The sequence below is a fragment of the Aptenodytes patagonicus genome, chromosome 1 (assembly GCF_965638725.1).
Source record: "Aptenodytes patagonicus chromosome 1, bAptPat1.pri.cur, whole genome shotgun sequence".
NCBI classification, from domain to species: Eukaryota; Metazoa; Chordata; class Aves; order Sphenisciformes; family Spheniscidae; genus Aptenodytes; species Aptenodytes patagonicus.
Window position 1 is genome coordinate 55990778 of NC_134949.1, and position 12365 is coordinate 56003142.

At 40.6% G+C, this 12365-nt stretch overlaps 1 protein-coding gene across 2 annotated transcripts in view; it reads left to right on the forward strand.

Annotated features, from left to right (window-relative positions):
- Window positions 1–11736, forward strand: part of ATF7IP (activating transcription factor 7 interacting protein) — a 122534-nt gene extending 110798 nt beyond the window's left edge. For both annotated transcript variants that reach the window (XM_076336447.1, XM_076336455.1), the window contains exons 12-14: window positions 841–1026; window positions 4685–4797; window positions 6265–11736. In XM_076336447.1, the coding sequence (XP_076192562.1) occupies window positions 841–1026; window positions 4685–4797; window positions 6265–6681 (716 nt within the window). In that variant the 3' untranslated portion in view covers window positions 6682–11736. The remainder of the gene's footprint in view (window positions 1–840; window positions 1027–4684; window positions 4798–6264) is intronic.
- The last annotated feature ends 629 nt before the right edge of the window (window positions 11737–12365 follow it).

Consider the following 12365-nt stretch of genomic DNA (forward strand, 5'->3'; position numbering starts at 1 on the left):
CGCTTCTTAATCTTCCATTCTAGTCAGCTTCCCATAACTTTTTTTTTAAAACTGATGAAGTGAAAGGGGAAGATAGTCCTGTTGGTTTGGAAAGAATTCAGGATCAAATTAACTCCATGGAGAGGAAGAAATCCTGCTAAGGATGGTCATGGAAATTATTAAATACGCTATTGTTTTTAAAAGTCAAGGAGAAGAAACCTGTAGCAGTTGCATTACTTAAGTAATGGGGAAAAAAACATTAGCAGCATCACTCCTAGCTCTGTCCACCTGCACTTGGCAATTAAACCTTTTGGCAGAGTGAATGGCAAGGCTGCCATTTAAGTTCCATCCCTAGTTAAATGTTATTTTGTCTGAAGTGTGATTTCCACCCCCACCCCCACCCCACCCCACCCCCTTCTTTCTAACATAAACATAGATCTCTTTTTTTCTTTATTTTACTCTCTCCTTCTGTAGATGATTGTTGAAGATTAGTTGGCACTGGAATTGTCTTATGACTGATCTGTTCTACAGACTCTTTGGTGGTGGGTTTTATATTCTCCACAGCTGTGCCTACGTTCAGGACCTCTTTCTTTTTTGGGGGGGTGGTATTATGTTTATCTTTTCTATTTGGAATCTGTATATCTATTGGCATTATGATTTCAGGTGAAAATTACTGTTTGCTTAGGCTGTTCTCTCTTTTCTTGCATTATCAAAAGCAGATAGAATTTCACAGAGACAGTTTTTATTTTGCATGGCTCAGACGAGTCAGTTTTCCAAAGGAGGTGTGTACTCTGGAACAGGCATATCAGCTTAATGTCATGGAATTCCGTTCTAGGTTGTGGTCTGTCTGTCTTTTTCCAGCTCCGACAACAGTGAATGTAACACATCGGCCAGTGACTCAAACTGCTGCAAAACTTCCTATACCAAGAGCCCCTGCTAACCATCAGGTGGTCTATACCAGTCTTCCTGCACCACCAGCTCAGAATCCTGTAAGAGGAGCTGTCATGCCAAGCCCAGGTTTAAGGCCAGTCAACCCACAGACTGGAGGTAAGGGATGCTTTCTTCCATGCACATTTTAGCACGACGCAGCTTGATATGTTCTACCTGATGGGTGTGGGGTTTGGTTTTTTGTTTTGTGTTTCTTGTTTAATTTTTTTAACAATACTAGTCCAAATTATAGAGGTTAGGGTTTTTTCCCAGCTTACAGACTTGAGAAAATCTCAGGCTATTAAGAAATCATTCCCTCTGCAGCTATGTGAACGAGGAAAAACTGGATTTAAGTCATTTCAGGTACTAGCTCTGCCAATTAAGCATCTCTGGATGACATGCCCAATACTTTACCAAGGTAGTGGAATGTAATGTGATGAGCACCACTGTTTTGTAGAAAGATAGTTAGAGACCATTTTGTTATTATGGAGTAAGACTAAAACATAAAAGTATGTAGTAAATTGGGTTCCATTTCCTGTCTAAAAGTTACATTCATGTTAGGCATCCTAATGTAATTCCTTAACAATCTCTGATGTCCTGTGCCCAGCAAATTTTCTTATTTTCTCTAGGCCTGGACAGATGAAATTTATCACCAAATATATCAGAAATTGATGCATGCTTGAGTTTCCTTGACTAGAGATGTCAGCAAGTTCATCTTGACTTTGCAAATGTGTAACTGGTATCTTCCCATAGCAGTAAACTCATTTTCTGAAATGAGTAGTAGATGTCAAAAATAAAGACGTTAAAGTTAAATTTTGTTACAAAATGGTGGGTATTAACTGCCTTTTTTTAGCCCTTCACAATTTCTACACTGTGGTTATTTTAACGCTGTTACGTTAAACATAAGTTTCCCTGTTCTGGTGCACTGAGTATGAGCCTACTTTTGTGATGTCCAGGGAGTGATTTTTTTTAGACACCATCTGTATAAGCCAGACTTGGAACACTGCATTTGTGAGTCATGTAAGACTGTACCTATGTAAGTTTGTGCAGAAATAATTGATTCATTGTTCTGAAATGATAGTTTTTGGAAAGGAGAATATCCATGTATGCTTGTAGCAATTTAATTCTAAGTATCTCTTACGACTGGATTCAGCTGCATTGCCATAGGCTGTGAAAAGTCAGCTGTGCTAGCTAAACAGAAGTTGATCAGACAGTTCTTGAGCAATCTCTGTGAAATGTCAGGGTATGAGGAAATTGCTGTTCTTCTCAGAGTACTTGCTCATACTTCTTAAACAACTTACACTCTTGTGCCACGTGCATTTGAGTTCAGGTTCTTCTGACCAGCAGTATCTTTTGAGGGGCATGTCTGCATCTTGCGTTCCTGTTGGCAAAAGGTCATGAAAGGCAAGGTAACCTCAGCCCACATCATTACCCTTAGCTACAACTTAGACATGTGTGATCTATCTGTTGTTTTGAAAGGAGTTTTGAGTACTTAACCATGCATTCACTTACGTTAATTATTTTTAATAGTATTTTCTTTTGTACCAAAATATAAAATACATGTTTTTATCAGAATCTACCACTTCTTAGAGCTGTTATTATGACTAAATACACATCACTACTATTAATATCTACAGAATACCTTTTAGTGTTAGACATGCAAGACAATTAATGTGGTGTTGAAGAACATATAATAGGTAATACGCTATTAAGGCCTTTTCTAGAAGAACTCAATGAGGGAATTCATGTTTTTCGGGCAAGGTCATCTAACAACAGATCTCTGTGTAATGTGCTTCTGACCTGATGGTCCAGTGATACAATGAATGCTTTTCCTTCAGTTGTCTGCTTACAAATTCTCAGAAATCAAGGCAGGTTTCCACCAAAATAATTAAGATTCAGCGTGACCAGACCCTGAATAACCTAATCTAAGAGCATTCTTTCAACAAAAGGTTGGGCCAGATCATCTCCAGAGGTCCCTTCAAACCAGGACTTTTCTGTGATTCTGTTAGAGGCAGTTCTGTTACTCTGGCTTGAAAAGTATGTCTGTGTATTATACAGTACTATTGTCTGACAAGCCACATAAGATGTAAGAAAATGTCGGTTTCTCCATAGCATTGTGCATTCCCTGTACCTCAGGACTAGGAAGCCAGATGGTTAGCCTGAGTAGATAAAGGACCAGTTTAGTTAGAATACAGATTATTTCAAGGCTTCATGTTTGCATACCAGGTAGAGAGGTTTCACGTATTGTTAATAAAAGAGCAATCGTGTTTCTTGATCCCTTTTAACTGTCATGAGTTTTCATCTTTTAGTCCATTCTACATTTTTCACCATCTTTGTTATACAGCTTTCAGAAATGCTGCTACTGATGTGTATTTGTTTATATTATCATTGAAGCAGTCTTTAGTGTCAGTAGCAGATGCTACAGGAGTAAGATCTCCTTTGAAAGATTAACTGTGAGAACTCATCCAAAGTGTTCTGCAAATTGTACTTTTGTACTTCTACCTCAACTAAGTAGCATACCTACCTAGAAATAATGGTAAATTTGTACCTTATATCTTATTAAGGCATTCCTGTCCATCTTTCTTCAGATTATTGTAATTTCCTGAGATAGAATCACAGTCATGCTAAAACAGCATATCTGATTGGATTCCCATAGATGAGAAATACACAGTTCGGGTGACGGTTTATCCTACAGGAGTTTGCACAGCTTCATTGGCTTCTTAGATAGATGTGCCAATAGGAAAAAGATGTGAAGCAGCTACCTAGAGTTCAGCACTTTATTATAAAAGCATTAAGATTTAGCACTCTGAGCTCCCTGCCTCAGACTCACAGATTACATAGCCTTCTGACACTCATCACCTATGATCATAGCTTGATCATTGTTTATATAGAGAAGAAATTACCATACAGTAGCTGTGATTTCCTGACATGTTGCTCTGCAAGCTTCTCTTCTGGAGTATTAGAATGCTTTGATCTCATACAAGTGTGGAACTAGGGGGTGGTGGAGATTGCCCCAAATCTTGTATTTCTAGACAGAATAGAGGGACACCCTAGGCAACCCATAACAATGAGCAAAAGCTTTGAGCTCGCAGAACATACATGTTCCAACGGTAAACGGACAAAACATTACTTAAGAGACTGAGATGTAGTATAAAATTAATGAAAACTTGGTAGTTTGCAAGAGTTCTGGATATCATCTACAAGGCTATAAAATCACCTAGTTTATTACTGCCAGTCAGGTCAGTTTGCTGTGGGAATGAATGAAGTGGTAACGCCTGTGAGTATCATCCATTGTGGTGTCCGTTCTGTGAGGGAGGACAAGCTTCTTGGACAGTGGTGTATCTTTTTTGCTTTCGGTGCCATCCACAGCACAGCCTTCTGGCACTTGAATACTGAGTGGATATCATTCTGCTGTAGCAGCATTTATCTTTTCCTTTCTGAATACCAAAGTGATGTAGTATTTCTTTTCATACTGAAGGTCCCTGTATCTCCCACACTTCTCCTCCCCACCCATTTCTTTCATGCTACAAATTATTGAAACATCATTCTGTCCCCTCTGCAGACATAAACACTTGCTCCCTTTCACTTCTACAGCTTCAGGGGATAGGAGGTGGTTTTGTTGTTGTGCAGTACTTCATCAGTTTGCTGGCAGTTTGAGGAGAGTGTGTCAGTTTGAAATTTGGTGTCATCCAACTGAACCAAGGAGTTGGTCTTCCAGTGTTCTGTTTAGCTGATTTTAAGTATTGAATACTCAAAGTATTTACTGTGCTTCTTATAGGTATGACAGTACGAATGCCTCAAACAGCTGCGTATGTTGTGAACAATGGACTAACTCTTGGATCTGGAGCACCTCAGCTTACAGTGCATCATCGACCACCACAAGTGCATGCTGTAAGTAGTCCTTTTGAAATTACTTAATGCAATTTACAGGTTTGTCCCTGCATTAATGTCTTTCAGATTGGTTCTTAGTGTGAACTGCAGAATACTGAAATGCCTTTTAGACACTTTGCAGCCAGTTCACGTGCATAGCACCACCCTATCACATACAGCAACTTCTGCCAGGAATGGTGAAAGCTATACAATCTGTTAGCTTACCCCAGAGTTTTCCAGATCACCAGTAGCACATATTGAAAAACGGTGCATGAATTGTCTGCAGGTGACTTGTGGAGTCAAGGGTACAGAAGAACTGCCACTAAAGTTTAGTCATGGTTTGGCTATGAAGTGGATGACCAGTTTCTCAGTACAGCTGTTTGCAAAACTGAGGTAGGAGAACAAGGTACAGACAAGATCCTCAAGGTTGCCAACTCCCAAATTTCAGAGGTTTTTTTAATCACTGTTGGAGGTGATTGCCTCTGCATCACCTCAAACCCCTTTTTGTAAGTATTTGAGAATTTACTCTGACTCATTTCATATGGTTTTATTGTTGAGACTGATCCAAATATATTGCCTGCATACTCACTGTTGGGCAGTCACATCACTTGTGATATCCTGAAATGGTAAATATATTGCCAACAAGGTGGCTCACCATTCTTTCAATCTAGACATCGTTCAACTTTGTGCATTCTCCACTGATAAATAATGAGAATAAATCAAGCCAATATCATACAGAACACTTAAGCTGACAAAAACTACCCTAGATTCCAATCTGAAAGGCCCCTGGCTTGAAGAATAACAAAATTTTGTACACATTGTAACCACATACCTAAATTCATCTTAACTAACATAAATGAGAGACCCAGGACTGTTTCTGTGGTATATTAAAAAAAAAAAAAAAAGAAAAAAAAAGGAAAGCCACATTTGTGCCCTTATTTCAAAATTTTCTGGAAACTGACGCTGAGTTTTTGTGATCAGTTGAAGGTGATAAAATCCACATGGCACTGTTACCTGTTCTACCTTTTGTGACTGAAAACCTGCCTGTTGAAAAGGTGATGAGTTGTCAGCTTAATCCACCGCTGGGGTGTTTTGAGTAATGTGGGAACAGCAGCTCAAATGTAGATTAGCTCAAAGTCATTGTGAACCTGCCTGCTCAGTCTTGGTAAAAGGCACAGTGTTCAGTCCATCACCTCTTGGGTGGGAAGCAAAGAGGATATAGGGAAATAACTGTGGCAATGATCATCTGTACAGCTAGGGATTTTATATGCGAATAATAAGAACTTACAGCATCCTTGGTCGCACCCCTTCTCAACCTTTGCTGCTGCTCTCTTGCCTGTGTGCTTTTTCTGCACACGGGACTTGGAGTTGTGATGGTTGGGTGATTGCGGGCTCATTTGCTCCCATTTGCCTAGGGAGCGATGAATTAAAGCCTCCTTCCGCTGCCGTAGACTCTGACCTTTCCCTTATTGCTCTTATGTTGCCTAGGAGCCACCACGCCCTGTACATCCTGCCCCACTCCCGGAGGCACCACAGCCACCACGTCTGCCCCCTGAAGCTGCCAACACTTCTTTGCCTCAAAAGCCACAGCTGAAGCTGGCACGGGTACAGAGCCAGAATGGTATTGTGCTGTCATGGAGTGTCATGGAGGTAGACCGGAGCTGTGCCACTGTGGACAGTTACCATCTCTACGCCTACCACGAGGACCCAAGTGCCACTATGCCCTCTCAGTGGAAGAAGATCGGGGAAGTGAAGGCCCTCCCACTACCTATGGCATGCACTCTTACGCAGTTTGTGTCTGGCAGCAAATACTACTTTGCGGTCCGGGCTAAGGACATCTATGGACGTTTTGGACCCTTCTGTGACCCCCAGTCCACAGATGTGATCTCTTCCCAGAGCAGTTAAACTAGAGATCTTTGAAGCCTTTAAACCTGTCCTACTACCAAGAATTACCCCAGTTTTGGGGGGTTGATCCCATGCATGAAATTCACTTTTAAATTCACTCTCTGCAGGATTATTTTAGACAGTTGTGTGATACACTACATGCATTCAGAACCAAAAGAAAAATAAAGTCTCACCTGCAGCAAGAGAGCCTGTTTTTTCTGGATAGCTCAAGTCATGGGCCGTTTGAAAATTTCATTTTCCCTTCCATGACAGCTGTTCCACCTAGATACCTACCTACCCTTTATCCAAGGACACCCTGGATGCCTGGGATTCTGCTTCAGAGTCGGAACAAAATAATAAATTACAGTTTGTCTGAAGCAAAACAGACACATCTGTACTATCTATCAAGGCACTAACATGAGGGCAAGAACAGATTTGCCTCTTGCCCCCCACCGCTCTGTGAGCAGGCTGTGATATGAAGGGTGATTCAAGGTCTCACTTTTGTACTGGAAGATTGAGTGGTCTGGTCTTATTTTACAAACTGTAATGAGCTCTCTGAGGGGAGGGAAGGGAACTTGAGTCTGGCCAGGGAACCAATATGTGTGTAAATTTGGAGGTGGAGGGGGGAAAAAAATAAATCACCCCACTACCTCCTACCTCTCCTAAATAAGAACGCTCCTCTACTTTCACCATCCTCCCCCACTCACACTGGGAGCGTTCCCAGGTCAGATCTAAAACTGGATTGTAGAGACTGCATTCACACTTCCCTAGCTCAGATAATTTCTCTGCCCCTCCCCTCATACATCCAGCCCTATTTTTTAGATTTATTTTGTGCCTTAAAGAATAATTTCAGAAATAAATGTAGCCAGATACCTTGTGGTGTTCTTTTATTTGCTTGGAGTTATTTTTCCCTTTACCCTTCTAGCCTTTCATTACTGCTTCTCATTTTCCTGGCCTGCAGTAATTATTATTTCTGTAAAGACCAGGAAGTGTAACATCTGCTGATGCTGGATTCATTTTTATCTGCAGTATCGTTCAACCCTTTCCTCACTGTAATTCTTGAGTAGTTGTTTTTGTCCTGTCAAGAATATTAGAGTATACAGACAGTATTTTCCACCAGAGCCTTTCCCTGTTCTTTTGGGAAAGCTGTATGCTGCAGTTCAGCCAAAGAATAATCCTCTGTGGCGTGGCACCATGAAAGCTTCTAGCTGTTTGCACTCAGTTTGGATGTTCAGTTAGTACAAAAAGATAGGAAGTTGGCTTCCCAGTGCTCTTCTCTATCTCAGTCACGCGCCTGCTTCTGCAGAAAGCTAACACACCCAGAGCAGTTTAGAAACAATTTTAGACACTGGCCTAAAACTTGTGAGCAATTGCAAACGTTAATAGACACTTTCATGATGCTTCTGAGCTGAGAAGAGAAATTGGTGCATCTGCCCCACTGTCGTTGACATGTTAAACTTGCTTTTTGCAGAACCAAACTGTAACGCACCTGGACAAGAAAGTATATATGTAAGGTTTTTATTTTGGCACTTTTCAGAACAAGGACATCAGTCTCATTCCTGCCCAGCAGAACCAAACAGTGGATTTAGAAGGGAAAGAGTCTTTTTTTTTTTTTTAATCCACTTCGCTGTGTAGCAAAGCTGTAGAAGATAACTTTTTTTTTTTTATTTCAGTGCTCTCTTTCTTAAAACCAACATTTTAAAATGTAAAGCAAGGTTGAAAAAGGGCAGGAAAAATTAAATGCCAAAGCATGGCTGGTGAAACATGTTATGAGATTATGGGTTCTTTAGTTGTGTTCCCTTCAAGAACTTCTATCGGTGAAGGAAACTGCATTGTAGACTTTTGTCTATACTATTTTACTGCACTCTTCATGTAGCTGGGATTGTCACTTCTGTCAGGTGAGTAACGAATATTTTCTGTATGGAAAATTGCATTTAAAGTACAGCAGTTTTATTGATTTGGGCGAGCAAAAATTCTGTCTGAATCCAAGTATCATGAGAGAAGGTTCACACTGAATCTCGTGTCTGAACGCTGTGTAACCTTTCCCTTGAATAACAGTTGTCCCTGTATTACTGGTGCCAATAATCAATAATGCTTTGAATTTTTCTATGTTTAGTTAAATGTTTTGTCTGCCTATTTCAAGGAATAATTACTTAATAATGCATTTAGTCTACTTATGGAAAGTTGGGTCCTTATAAAGCCAGTTCTGTATTAGAGGTTAGAGCAGTTCATTCCAGTTGATGGCTGTCACGTCCTCCTTGGGCAATTTTTTTTAATGTGTCTTTGAGGTGGTACCAAAGGGCTGTTGGCCGTATCAGTACAATGAGGTTTTATAGTTTGAAAGTTAAAATAAATATTAGAATACAACCTAGAACTTATGCTGCTTATTTAATTGTGATTCCAGCCCAAACTATACATGAGCTTTTCTATAGTTTGTGCTTGCGTTTAGGTCATGATTGTTCTTAGCTTTGTCTTGCTTGGGATAGGCGGGGGGTAAGAGTCCTGTGTTAGAATTTTTTTCTTTCCTCCAATGGAGGTGTTATTAGGGACGGTCTGGTATTGTGTTTGGAGGTTTTGTGGGCTGTATCTTTAGAGAAAGAAGACTCTATTTACTAAAGAAAGATGTAGTTCTCAACTGAGCTGATTGTAAAACTTGGCTTGTGGCTTAATAGATCCATTTCTGCTATGTACGGCAGAGCGCAGTTGATTTTTTGTGAATAGATTAAATAAGCTAGCTACCGTTTGTTGACTGAAGCCATCGCAGCTGTGGGGTGAAAAGCCGACTTCTCTTTTGTTTCATCCCAGCAGAGCTGCTAAAGGTCCAATTTCAGGATGTTAAGCAAGTAGTGGTGGCAAAATACATGATAAAGTATGGCTTGACTTTCAAATGCCTAGCTTAGTTTGGAGACCTTAAAGGTAGCTAGTTCTTAAATCACTGACACACAAAGAGAGAACTATGCCATTTCTGCAAAATCATTTTCATGGTGGAGCAGATCTCTGCAGTGAGTATTCACCCCTTACGCTAACAAACAGGAGTATTGCTTAATTCTTTAACTCCTGGCACTTTTCCCTGTGTTGTGGGGTGGCTGGTTAATTTTATTATCCTTTACTTGTCAGAAACGATAAAACTATTGAGAAACTAAATTTCTGCTAGCAACAAACATTCAGAAATAATTTATTTCATTTAATAGACTTTATTTGAAAGTATTACCAAAATATCCGGGAATATTCAGTACAGGTCTGTTAGCACCGTGCTTCTAGACTGGGCTCTTCATAAAAGTGTTAGTTGCTGGAGGCTTCCAATAATCCACTTTTAAATATGCTAGAATCTCTGTACGGCTTTTAAGTGGAAGGGCTGGTTTTAGTTTCTTCTCTGCACTTCATGCAAGTTTTCCCATCTTACTTTCAGTACCCTGGTACAAAGTCGTTCCTTAGTGTTTTGTGTTGTCACTGGGTACATGACACTTCAGCAGTACCGCCTCGGACCTAGTTCCCTGTGTTTTAGCAAACACAGCACTGATTCTGCAGCTGTGTTTTCCATCCTCATTTACTTTCTGGTTTGTTTTAGGTTTGGTTTGTTTTCTCTGTGTGATACAAGGGCATCTGGATGTCCAGACTGAAAGTAATTTGAGTTAGTTCCATTTCTGCTTGAAGAGGAGCCCTGCTGTGGCAAAATGCCATTCCCTTCCACTGTGTTCCTCCTAGTCACAGCTTCACTGGCCTCCGTTATTTTAGTGTATGTCTAAAAAAGCTTTATTGGATTCAAATAACTGAACGCTAGGAAGGGGGCAGACTGTAGGTATAGTATCTCTACTGCATCTGCAGTGGCAGCGTCAGAAACTGTGAGGGTGCAGAGGCAGGTTCCGCTCAGCCTGTATTTATTTCCATGCTCTGACCAGCTTCCCTAGGAGTAGCAGTTGGTCTTGGACTTTGCTCCTTCGAATTATTTGTGCTACCATTGGCCATGTTAGATCACTGAGCACAAGCACTGAGACACTCGCCTAGCCCAAGGGTTTTAGCACAAGGCTGGAAATGTCCATGATGTCTTCCCTGTAAAAATAAGGGGTCTTACCCTGCTTCCTTTGAAAACAACGGTAAAACCCCTCGTGCCTTCAGTGGAAGTACGATTGGGCCCAATAGTATGATGTGAGCACCATTTTGTACTGTAACAAAAAGAGCCACTTCAGCCCTTCCTTTATGCTGTTTGTCTTAAATGTCCAATAAATTAGAAACTGTATTATATGTAGGGACAGGTCAAATCTGTTCCTGCTCCCCAAACAGCCATTCCCCAGTATTAGAGTATCGCATACACTGTACAAAATCAAGCTGTGATTCTGCCTTCTTATAAACTCTTTAGTATTTTCATTTAATCAAAAATATCTATCCAGATTTTTTAAATAAAGCTTGATATATTAAATATATATTTTTTTAATTTGTTGGTTTGGATAGGGGTGGGCATTGTATGAAAACACTGGAGGGAGAGGAGTTCAAATGACACTGAGCCAGCCCTGCCACCAAAATCTGTATTCTCTTCCAAACACCTTCTGAGGGGAGAAAGAAAAAAATGATAGCGAAGAGAAAGCAAATGAATGAATTTTCCTTTTCATCCCTTCTAAGTACCTGTTAAAATGCATCTTTATTTCTCATTGTCATTACGCAGGCTGAGCATTCTTTTTTTTTTTTTTTATATATATATATATATATATATACACACACACATATATATATATTTGAAGTGCTGTCTTAATTTAAGGGGGTATAGCTGTAAATAAGACAACTGGGTAGTAGCTGTTTGGGGAGTTCTGTTCAGCTTTAGTAATTTATTGGCTATTGGGAGTCAAACATGCAAAATCTTTTGTTAGGAAACTCAGAATCTGATTTCTGGTTTTGCAGCTGGACTTGTAAATACAAAAAATGTAGGACTGATTTAATGTCCAGTTTAAACTGGGCAGTTGCAAGCTCTCCCCATTTTTGTATGTACTGTAGATTAGTGTGTGTGTGTCTCTGTTAATTGTAGTGGGGTTTTGTCTGACAAGCCTGAAATTTATACTTTGAAATAAACTACTGGGTTTTTAACATTTTGAGTCATCTGTGCTTAGTTCCAGACATCTCAGGAGACAACTCTGTCAAAAAGAGCCCAGTGTGTGCTCTTTCGCTTCAGAAGTGCTGCCGCCTGGAGGAAGGGGGCACTGCAGGAGTTTCAGGTTGGCAGGCTTGTTGCCACCTTGCTCAAGTAACGTTGAGCAGCAGTGGTTTGGCTCTAGGTCATTCCCAGAAAGTCAACTGCGTGATGCTGCCCTCCCAGCAAAAAAACGAAAGCAATGCTGTAACTTCTGGAAAGTCACCTTCCAGGTGGTTTTGCAAAGCAAAGAGGGGCTATGTATCCTGGGCAGACAGAATCCAGTAACTTGCACCCCAAAGTTGCCCCAGAGGGGGACAGGAATGGAAACCGGATTGCTGGTGCTACTCTCCTCTCCCTCCAAGGGGCTGGGTTTGACCTCTGAAAAAATGGTTGTTCTTTTAGCAACAGGCTTTGGACAAAGTACAGGAGCTGCCTTTGGTTTTTCACAGCACCCGTAAGGATTAGAGCCTTGAGCCTTCTCAAGCCAGGGGGCAAGCTGTTGTGCACAGAAGTAATTGCATCAGTCAAGGGTAATGAAATTGGGGGTAATAAATAGGGCGGTTTAGTGCAGGAATCAAAAAAA